The sequence below is a fragment of the Anthonomus grandis genome, chromosome 9 (genome assembly GCF_022605725.1).
Source record: "Anthonomus grandis grandis chromosome 9, icAntGran1.3, whole genome shotgun sequence".
In the NCBI taxonomy this organism is placed as follows: Eukaryota; Metazoa; Arthropoda; class Insecta; order Coleoptera; family Curculionidae; genus Anthonomus; species Anthonomus grandis.
The window spans coordinates 19,165,059-19,177,471 of NC_065554.1; the positions used below are offsets into that span (position 1 = coordinate 19,165,059).

Genomic DNA, 12,413 nt, shown 5'->3' on the forward strand with positions numbered 1-12,413 from the left:
AAAATGTTTAGTTCAGTGTTCATAAACTACCTTAATGAAAAATAGGGCTGTCAGTCGAAATATATAGTCTAAAAAGAAAATACATGGCATTGCATAAACGCCCTATGCAACAAGTTTGGCGTGTGGTTCAATTTTGTGAAATAAAAAACCTAATAATAAGTAAAAAAGCATAACCAGACTAGGTGACATTTTTTATCATAACTTCTAAACTTTATTATTTTTTGCTAAAAGCTTACATAGTATAATTTGAAATAGTGTCTTGGATATAGGTTGCGAAAATTAGATCTGTATTAGATTTTATCGACTTTTAAGGGCATTCGAAACTTAATTGTGTTTTCCCACAATTGTTATTCTGGCGCTTGGTCGCGTTATGCATAACTACGTCCAGTTATCAGTGCCTTGCTTTTTGTTAACGTTGTTTTTGTATTGTCCTTAGTCTAAATAACGACCTGTGTGACCTATGCATCCTGAAAATCAGATCATGGAATTTTGTAAACACCACTTTGTAGTCTTTTGGGTATTTTCACATTTAAACGCGATTTTGAAAACCTCATTATTTAGAGTACCAGCTAATCTTGACGTATGGAATTTTTTTAAGCCTTTTCTGATAATTGATTATGAAAATTAAGCTGGTTCTTGTTTTAAATTTCTATTAATCAACTTAGCTGGGTAGCTATTTTTTATGTTTTTGATGTTATTTATATTTTTATTGTAAAGGCTGCCATGTGACACTTTTAAAGCTCTGTGTTTCAAATTATTAATTATATTGATCCGCGTATCTCTAAAATTACCTTGCATTTTGATATATAAATTTCATAAAAATTGAAAATATATTAATGTCAGCATAAATAAACATCTTATGTTGTATAAGTCTTTGTGAATTTCAACATACTGAAAGTTGCATTTATCTTTACGTAGGTTTTGCAAAATAAAAGACATTTCAGTTGTTAGTAAAATGTAATCTAATAATGTAAAAATTATGTATAAAGGAATCTTTAAAAAAAGCAAATAAATAATATAAATTGCATTTACCACCAAAATTGACAATCATAATAAAAATTACGCAAAAATTGCTACCATAATGTAAAAAATAATAAAAATAAAATAATATTTGAGACTTACATTAGTTTACAATACAATAAAATTATAATTTAATTAAATCTTAAACTCTATATATTTTAAACCTAAACCCTAGAACTTGAAAGATAAATTTGTGCAAGGCAATATTTAATTATAATTAAAAAAAAAAATATATTACAATAATTCATTTCAGTAAAGTTGAAAATTGTCAATTTAATAAGAACCTATATTAAAAATTAATAAATCCACAATATAAAAAATGCATTTTTAAACTTATCATAATAATAATAATAATACAATAAAGTCAAAATTAATTTGAGCCCTAAATCCTACATTTCAAACTTAAGGCTTAACGTCTTCCTTATCGTTATCTTTATCCCCGTCGTAAAACTCATTCTTGGGCTCCACCATTTTATCTTCCAACTCTTGACTGATTCTTACATCTGGATCTTCTTCTTCTTTCACTTTTACCTCCTCGGGAATGGCGGGTCCTGGTGCGTCAAACATTTGAACGCTGGGTGAATGCTGACACATTTTTAAGTTGTCATACGTAAACCTAAAAAAAATATTAAGAGGTGACAAATAAATACATATTATATTTACGCACTTGACATTTACAGAAACTATTAAGCTAGTTATATATTAATGTATAGTTATGAATTGTCTTGCTACAACTATCAAGAGAAAGATAAAAAGCGTCTATATTATCTGTCTATAGTCTGTGATTCTCACTCCATAGCAGGCAAATGCAATTTTTCTTTGAAGTGAATTCAATATGAGGCTTAAAGCTTAGTTTATTAATAACAACACCCAAAAATTTTGCCTCAGAGCTACACAATGGAAATATTTTGGATAATAGGATGTCCCTAAAAGACGAAACGTTAGTTTTGGTCAAATTCAGAAGAAGAAGATTTGAGTCACACCAGGATTTCAGCTTTTGAAGATTAGAGAGAGTAGCTATATAGCGCAATAGTTATGTACTTCTTTGGTATCACCACAGCATAAAGAAACCAGCAGTCTCACTCCGCTCGAAAATGTAAGCGAACTAATAGCATCCTTAGCCATGCCGCAGCCATGTTCTCCGGATGCCGAGCTCACTGTTTATCGAACTGTGTTCATAGGTGTATCGCCTAGTTCAGCGCCGTACTTAGTGACTATTTTAATAGCATTTTTACAAAGCGTAGCGTTTTTTATAAAAACTTTTGTATTAAAAGACGGGTATGTCAAAAATTATTAATGAACCAAAATAATTGACTTTGCCAAAGTTTTTAATAGCTGCAAATTTGGCTGTATGGCTTAAATAACATAATTAAGCATCAATTAAAATTGCAGCAATGTAATATTTATTTTTTTTGATTTTTAAGGACATTATTTATATTTCTGCCATTTTAACAGTGTTGCCATATTTAAAAGAGTTGCAAAATTGTATACTTTTACTTTAGTTGGTACTTAATAATATAACAAAAATTCGCAGATGTTAGAATTGTTTTGAATTGTTGCCAACTATTTGTCTTTATTTATTGGCCTAAGAGTTTCTATTTGTTTTGAAATATTACTTTATTTGTATAATTAGTTATCCTTAAACTACTATGTAGTCAGATGTTAATCTAAAAGCGTTACTATACAGGGTGTTAATTAAGTATGTACCATAAATTATTTAACAGGCGATTGTTTGAGTAATTTTAAGACAAAAAGTTCATATGAACATAGGTCCGCAAGTTCTCTGGCGGTGTTATTTATAACATTAAGGAGCTAATTTACCCCTAACATGATTAAATTTATTAGGTCCAGTGTAATCTCGAACGGGACCTGAAGAAATATTTGTGGCAAAAAAATTGGGGCACCTCAATTTTATGCCATTTTTAATATGTTATTTGATTTACTCAAATACAGATACAACTTTTTCGTATCTCGCTTATTTTTCGAGAAAAAAAAAGTCCACTTAATTGCATATCCCTGGATCACTCAAGGAATTTGGGGAAAAGTTTCATTTGGAATTTATTATTAACTAAGCAAGATATGAAAAAAATTCAAGAGGCTGAAAAGTTTTATTTGTATAATCCACAGAACATAATAAAAATTGCACAAAAGTCAGTGGCATATATTTTAGTTGTTGTTAAATTTTAACACCCTGTATATTGAGAACGAAGAATTTCTGGAAATATGTTTATATGAACTTTTTGTTTTAAAATTACTCAAAGAATGGTCTCTTAAATTTATGGTACATACCTAATTAACTTCCTGCACGTATTCTTCTATATCGTCGTTGTTAGATGTAGAAATGCGATGTTTATTTTTGTTTAAATATTTTGTTAATGTATGAACTTTATTTATATTAAAAAATCAATATTTGTACTATGTAGGTATTTTTATTTTACAAGATAATAACATCTAAAAAAATGTTTAAGTCCGGCTCTAGCCAAGGCAAAAGCCGCGTGGACCGTAGCGAGTGTCAGCGGCATCCCTACTATAAGCAAAAATGCCTCGCCTGCGTTAGTACACATGCACCGAATTCGCTTATTCAAGCCAATGTATTTTTATTGAAGTGCGACTGCTGGTTTCTTTATGCTGTGGTATCACTATATTGACATGTTAATTCGTAGAATTGTTATTTACTGGAACAATATGTGTATAATTATCTTTCATGGAATTTATTGTTAGGAGGCATCAGCTTGTTTTTGCAGGTTCTACAAAGGTAATGATTGTTTCCAGATTCAAGATCTGTATTGCTTTTATAAAATAAGTTAGTAGTTTAGTATATTATGGCATATAATTAAAAAAAAAACGAATATCAATATGGCTTTAGCAATCATTTGGTACGATTCTTGCACTCATATTTAGAAAATAGACGTCAGAAAGTTGTCATCAAGGGCTATCACTCAGATTCTTTTCTTGCCTCATCTGGTGTGCCACAGAGCTCAAATGTAGGACCCCTAATGTTCATTTTGTTTATCAATGACCTAAAAGTAATCACTAATTCTAAAATTCTGTTGTATGCAGATGACATGAAACTATGTGAAAATTAATAATGTTAAAGATTGTGAAATGATCCAAAAAGACTTATATAATATTTTTTCTTAGGCTGTAGCTAACAAATTACATTTTAATATAAATAAATGCTATGTAGTAAGTTTTTCCCGAAAAAATATCTTAATTCAATATCAGTTTAGCATAAATGGGGTGATTTTATCTTGATGAAATCCGAGATTTGGGTGTTACTTTTGATGCCAATTTTAAAACTCATATTTACACCTTTATACAAATAGCAACGTATCATCCATTTTTCTCTAAGAGACCAAACAAAAACAAAGGTAAGGACACAAAGTCACGGTCTCATCCAATCTATATAATTTCTTAAAAAAAGCTTAAAAGCTACACGTGTTTCGCTCCTGTCGGAGCATCATCAGGCCTAGACCTACACAGATCACATTACAACCATTATACAAGGCAACAAAATTATATGGGTTTATGGTAAGAAGTTGTAAGAGTTTTACCAATACTGAGTTAGAACTCTCTATGTGTCATACGTAAGGAGCATTTTGGAGTATTGTTCCATTGTTACAACCTGCATATTTTAAATATCAAGAGAGTGCAGACTATTAAGATATATTAACTACAATGATACAGGTATGTATGAGCTGCATATTCCCAAATTGGAGATAACAGATAAATTTAATTTGGTGAGCCTGGAAAGGAGAAGTTGACATTTTTGTCCAAATTAATTAGAAGCGAAATAGACGATCCCAATTTGTTGGGTATGATAGCTCTTAATGTACCTGTGTACCGGACGAAATGTCCATTGCTATTTACTGCGGAGCGTGCTCGAACCAACTATTACCTAAATTCTCCTGTAATATCCATGTGTCGCCTCTACAATAATTTGGAAAGTAAATATGATATTTTTAATTCATCAATTACTTATTTAAGACAAATAGTATTATAGAAATATTGTAAATTATTTACTTGCTTCATAAACTACTCTATAATTGGTTTTTTACTGAGTTTGTAAATAAATAAATAAAATTACTGGTTAGAAAGATTATAGCTTTAAATGGTAAATTTAGTTGATTTATTATTATTTCTTTATTTTTTTTTACACTAAAAAAGTCCCTAATTTCATATAACAAATATTTGTTTTGTTAATGCTGTACTTACTTTGTTATTGCTTCAAGATACTGCTTACTATTAATATTCTCTCTCCTAGTGACGACTTCTGGATGCAACGTAAAGTCCGGAGCAAAAAACTCAAAATATTCTGTATAAGGAAGCTCATTAGAAATCTGCTCGTCTACCAGCAGAGAGGTCTCGTAGGTCCAACATCTTGCAACATTCCTAAGTGTATATCCGCCACCTCCTACCACTAGTGTTGGTACATTTAAACTCTTGACAAATTTAACACATTCGCCATGCCCTTTTGTACTTAAGGAAAAACATCCTAATCGATCTCCCGCCAAAGAATCTGCGCCGCATTGTAAAACGATAGCTGTAGGCTGATAAAATTCCATAACATAAGAAATTACGGGTTTAAACACTTGCCAATAACTCGCGTCATCTATACCTTCCCTTAATGGTACATTGACAGAATAATATCTGCCACTTTCAGCACCAATTTCGTACATATCGCCAGTTCCAGGAAAGAAATAATTTCCATATTTATGGAAACTAACCGTCATAACGCGATCTGTAAGGTAGAACGCTTCCTGCACTCCATCTCCATGGTGGACATCGATGTCAATGTAAAGCACTCTCGGATGGTATTTGAGTAATTCTAAAATGCCAATAACTATGTCGTTTACATAACAGAAACCAGATGCTTCAGATTTTTTCGCGTGATGTAAACCACCTAAAAATAAGACATATTTTAAGGGGAATGAAAGGTATTTGGTTAAACTGACCGGACCAATTTATGGCGATATCACAGTCGTTGTTGTTAAGCTTCATGGCCCCCTCTAGCGAAGCTCCGGTATACATTGAGCAAAAGTCGAAGAGTCCGTAGAACACTGGACAGTCGTCACCTACATTGTAGTGGCTCAGATGTTTTGTAAATGACGAGATATTTTGTGGGGTAACTTTTTGTAAAAAGTCTGAAAATAGAAATAATAATCACAGAATAAGAATATCTTAAATGATGGTATTTATCAAAGATTTGGTGTTAAAACTATGTTGTTTAAGCATAAGACTTTTAAAGAGGCAGATTTACGCAATATAAGGCATTGTATGTTAAAAACGTAAGTAAGTTTAATTTTAGAAATAGAAAATTTCATCATTCTGTTGGTCTTCATAATATAGGAACAAGATTAGGATCAGTTAAGAACAACATGCTTATCAATCCAAAGGCTTTATTTACTTTAGCTCAAAGATACATTTATCTTGCCAAAAATATTTAACATTCTTGATATGATATACAAACTGCTTCCAATTATCGTGAAATATCATGTTTTAATGCGTTTATTTTTCTACTGTGCATGTATTCTTTGTTTTTCTAATTTATTTTGGTAATTGTGTATTCCACCTTTGTTTTTTCAAGACATATATTTTAATTTTTTTCATAGTGTAATAATTCCACAGTTCCCAACTTACCATATTTAATAATTTACTGTAATAACACTAACAAGTAATTAATATTATTTTTTTATGTTGCCTTCCTTATTCTCTATACTTTTAGTCAAGGTGCACACGGCAACTTAAGTCAGTTGTGCTCCAGAAGAGAATATGAAATTATGAAAAAAAATAAAATATTACTCTATACTATCTGTTGTGTATCATTAAATAGAAATACAAAGGGTTGATTAATTCTGATGACAAGATCTGTTAAATGGCATTAAATAATTATCTTTTAAGTCTGGGCTGACCGTACATCTACATCTACAGCATTCCAACTCAAATTTTTGATCTATAAAAATAAATATGGCCCTTGGAAATGTTATACATATTATAAATTTTAATTATTGGCTAATAATCACTTATCTGCATACATTTCATGCTTCATAATATCAATTTTCATAATTCAATATATTAGATCTCAGAAATGTGAATTTTCAGAATATTGTTTAATCTTACAGATTTTGGTAAAGATTTATGAAAATAATAACAATAATAAATAACTTAAAATAAAATATGACGTTTCTTATAATGATATGAAAAATATTTTGAAACCAATAAATGATATTAATATATAAATATTTCAAATTATTTTTTTTATGAACACTTCAGTATTAACTTTTTTTTTCTTTTTAATGATTTCTTTATTACTGTTATTGTGTTCAATGCAAAAATACATACATGACTGTGTAAAATAGATTTCTATTTATTCATACAGAATATTTTTTAAATGTCCTATTAAGTTGCCTTTTTTAAATCACAGATATTATCAAAATGTAAAAGTATCCTTAGTAGGAATATTGATAGAAAAACCAGGAGTATTCTAGGATTTTTCAATATTTTTCTGGGTGTTCTAAGTACATTTACTTATCCTTTATTGTTAAAACATTTTTGGAATGGCTTTGTCTTATTAAAGTTGTTCTGTGCACAAATTTTTGAGTTTCATGGTAAAAATTGAGTTTTGTTTGCTTGCTTTTTTTGGACCCCAGAATCTGTATAAATAAATATCTTCTGCCTACTTGGACTGTAAACCTTTATTAGTCAGACTCTCCAAACCATTAGAATTATTAATGTCTGCTCTGAAGTGATTTATGGGGTCCCATAAGGATCTGATCTGATGTAGCTTCTCTTACTTAGACTGCCTTAGCCCTCTAAAGCAAAAACAAAATCTTATTATGCAAGTAGGTTGGTTTTTTATACATTAAGTTAATTAATGGGTATGCTTTTCTTGGCTATTTTCCTTTTTTTTACATAACATGCTAATTTTAAGTGTCTTTTTATCTTTAATATAAAAAAATCCTCTCTTATTTACAGTTAGTAAGTAAAAACAATCACTATTTAAATTTATTGATAAGGTAGAAAATTTAAAAGCAGTTTACATGAAAAATGTGGGAAAGTTGACAAATTTAAAAATTAATTAAAACATAGATTAGAGCTATGAAATTTTTGGGTTTTAACCAACTAGCATTTTTTGCAACAGCTACGTAATCGCGACTATAAACAATACTTTCAAGTTGTGGTTACTAGTCGCGGGAACCGTTTAGGCACCGTTCTGTTACCACTTTTTTACCAAAATTGGGAAGGATTTTGCTGTAGCAAATACGTAATTCTATCGTCCCGGGAACTTCTTTTTAACGTCCCATAGTGGTTTTCGGGATGTCATAAAGTAGTAATTGTGCAGTGCTAGTTACTAAAAAGTTACTGAGACAATATTATGCAAACATTTTGATTCTCTTTCTTTGTCAACACAAATAATTTTATATGTCCGTCTTTATTCTAAGTGATGGCGTTGTATCGGGGTGAATCTACTTCATATTGTATTTATTTAATATAGCTGATATTATCGCTTACCGGAGTGGAAAAATGTAAACGAAGCAAATTTTACTGTTAAAGATAGGCAATATAGGACGAAAATAAAGAACGCCTCATAAAAATAATGACTTTTAACAAAAAGTCTAAAAAGTAAAAGTCTAAATATTTAAATTTAATTTCTTAAAGAAGGTAGATAATTTTTTTCACTCCTCTTTACTCTTATGAATATAAGAAGTCTATAATTTAATAAAAATTGCATAAAATGTAAAAGTATTCCGATTTTAGCAAATTCATAAAATCGTGCAATACCTTTTCACAAAATGGAGTCAAATAATTAAAAAAAATATGGCGAATTGTTGTTAGTTACCAAGAAGTTTCTTTTGTTACTTCAAAGTAAAAATGACTTAGGAATAAGTAAATTATTTCAAAAAAATGCTACTATAAAGTATATTTTACTGCATAGTAGAAATAATTACTTAAAGGTAATTTGCTTTAATAGCCAAGGTGGTAAATATTACTTTAAAGAAGAAATAAGGGTAACTATTTCGGTCTTGTTACTGATAATATTACTTCAAAGTGTATTACTGTGTGGTAATATTTTGATGTTCCTATGTAGTCGCAAGAACTTGAAATTTAACTTTGTAATCGCGCTTACTTAAAAGTTCCCATTTAATCCTCCCACCGACCAATATTTTCTACTTTATAGTAACGATGTTGTAAAGGTAATTAGGTCAGGTCGCTAAGCGGTATCAGCTACCATCAGAGTTACCACAAAGTAATAATTACTATATAGTCAATTATTAAGTTAATATTATGTATTTCTTACTACTATTTTTTACTTGGCAGTTATTTAAACTAATAAGATATTTTTTTGGTACCAGTTACCGAGTTATTACTTGAATAAAGTAATATAGTCAAACAATGTTGTAGGCGTAACTAAAATTGCTAGTTGGGTCTGCTTTAAGAGATTTTATTGGTATTTACTGTTTTAAGGCTTTGTATTGCCCATTTGTCAGGTCTATCCTTGAATATGCCGGTCCATTATGTTCACCAAATTATTAGGTTCAAAATGATTTACAAATTATAACCTATAAATTGAGAATTCTATCTGAACAAATCATATATTCTGTACTTCAAGAGATGGAGAAATTAGAGAAGCTAAATAGTAGAAAAGATAATTTGTTTGAACCCTTTGAAAATAGTAAATTACTTTACAAAGTCACTCACACTCACAATGGCAATGAAAAGTCATGAATCCTTTTATAGGTATACCATTTTATTGAACAAATAAGAGTATACTTAAACATTCAGTAATATAAGTGCCTGGACTGCAAGTGGAGCCCTTCAAACTTCTTTAACTTCACTTTAAGATCCTTCAAAAGTTGTCTTTAATACTAAATAAAGTTTTAGTTGTCATTAGCACTTGCTCAATCTTCCATTTACTGTAAGTAAAAATTGAATACTAGATTAAAAATGACTAACCGATTCTTTTAGCAATAAAAATCCTAGATTCTGAAATGTTAAAACGGAAAGTAAATCAATAAACATTTTATTCTATTTAGATATTTATATCTATTATATAGTTTTTCTTTGAATTGCTTTGTTAGTTATGAACTATAAAGAAGTTGAATGTAGGCCTTACTTAGAAAAAATAACTGTATCTTATAATAATAATATCCTTTATTTGCCAACAAAATCGTATACAGGACGACAAAGCAACGTCATACAAAGGAGGATCTAGCTCCCATGGGGTACATTAATTTTTCTTATCTAGAATTCATAGAGGCAATATACTTATATAAACAAAATAACAAAATTTAAAATAAATATTCTAAATATCTAACAAGTTAAAATTATTATTCAAAAGTAAAATTATAAAAACATTTAATCTGCAACCAGTGGTAAACAGCTTTTTTAAATTCGACTGTAGATTCAATGCTTCTAATATCAGCAGGTAGCATTCTATAAGCCCTGATGGCCATATAATGAGAACCTCTTTCATAGTAAGCTGAATTATGCAATGGAATACGGAGATCGCTTCTATGTCGTGTAATCATAGTCACATCCTCTTAATTTATTCCTCGCCACATATAAAACATGCACTACTATAAACAATATTGAACTATATTACACTTACCAATATACTCATCTGAATGAAACCTACACATATCATGGGAACTGGCAATGTAGGGTCTATAAACCTGCATATGCTTATGCAAACCATAATTTAAAATAAGTTTGTGGATGACTGCTAGTCGATGTGGTTTCATCGGGTGACCAGTTCCATAGTGAAAATTGCCCACGTCAGGATTGAAAAAGTAAGAAACTCGTTGTTTCATTGTTAAAGACTGACCTGGTTAAATTCTACAATTTGTCTACAAATCCAGACGAATAATAAAAAGAGGAAAACGACAAATAATCGCTGAGTAAGTTGGAAACGATCGTCTATAATATCCATGCCCAGAATAAACTGGCTATTTGTAAGCCATCACAATAGAAGTGTACGTGCATAAGAGGAAAATGTGTTTTATAATAGAGTGAGTGTAAAAAGAAGCTAAGATTTGTATATTATATGGATTGTATGATAAAATTGATAAATAATATCCAAAATTAATTCTGTTTTGTTGTGGGCTTGGACTTTTATTACGTTTATAGGGAGGTCCTGAACCGTTGTAATGGTCGTAATACCTAACCATGAAATTCTCCTAGAGATACGTGTACATTTCTTTTCCTTTGAATTTTCTTGTAAATATATTTTTTTAAAATCTAAATAATATAATTTTGAGAATTTTCAAGATTGGAATTATCATATTGCTGGTGTTAACGTAAAAACGACCAATTACACTCCATTAATGGCTAATGTTGGCAAACGTTTCGGACGTCGTGTAAACTTGGTTAGAGAATGATTTTGGGACAGCCTTAAGGTGCGTACTCACTGAGCGAACGAACGACGAAAGTTCCGTGTTCGTTCGGCCGCAATTCGTTTCTCCTCCAGTGAGCAAATCCGAAACAGTTGTAGAAAGTTCTCTGTTCGCTTGGCATTTGTTTGGCTTTGATTTTAATCTATCTATATTCTATTATCGCCCAAGTAAATCAATAATAAACACAATTTACCGAAAACAATTTAAACTGGTTGTAACACACGGAACACGTTCTATCTCGTTTCTGCGGTAAGTAGGTGACTAACTTCTTGAAGCCGCCGATATAAAACCGATTGGTTGGGTAGAAGAAAGAGAGAATTTCACAATTTTCATTTTCAATCTTCTAAGTTTGAGCCTTTTATTTGATTCAGGAAGTCAGCAGACCTCACTTTGCTGTGTTACCGCACGTTGCATTAATAATTTTTGAGCGTTATTTTCGTGTTTTTTTCACTATGGCTGTTTATACCTCTAGTTCAACTAATTAAATGGTTTTATGGAGGCAATTCGGCAGTACAATGTAGAGATTTGTTTTCAGTGGCATTTGAGAATAGACCGATTCCTTGTGCAAAAACAGGTTTAAATGTGGTTACAAATTTTGAGACACCTTGTCTTCAAGATTGTAAAAAATGCCACACAAAACGTCAAGAACCACCTGTTGAAGTGGTCCAGGATATAGAACGGCGGGAAGAAATGGTTTGCAGTACCCTAGAACTTGATTCGACACGGTCCACTAGAAGTGTTGGAGAGGAACTGGGAAGGAGCAATAAAACTATTGCTCGTATCTGGAAAAAATATGGGTACAAATGTTTCAAGTATTCAAAAACTCAGGAAATATTTCCTGAAGACCAGTGGCGAAGAATGGAATTTTGTGAAACCATGATAGAAAACGCAAATGAAAACGAATATTTTTTAAAAAATATTTTGTTTTCTGATGAATCTTCTTTTCCATTACATGGAAAACACAATCCTTCCATTGTTCGTTATTGGTCTCAGGAAAAC

General features: G+C 30.6%; 1 protein-coding gene across 1 annotated transcript; it reads right to left on the reverse strand.

The window, feature by feature from the left end:
• Positions 1-938: 938 nt before the first annotated feature.
• LOC126740481 (histone deacetylase 3) lies at positions 939-11,359 on the reverse strand. The gene is made up of 4 exons (XM_050446512.1): positions 10,631-11,359; positions 5,976-6,164; positions 5,236-5,923; positions 939-1,636 (listed from the first exon to the last, which is right to left on the reverse strand). Exons 1-4 carry the CDS (start codon positions 10,830-10,832, stop codon positions 1,423-1,425), a joined length of 1,293 nt encoding a protein of 430 aa, XP_050302469.1. The 5' UTR covers positions 10,833-11,359; the 3' UTR covers positions 939-1,422.
• Positions 11,360-12,413: the final 1,054 nt, after the last annotated feature.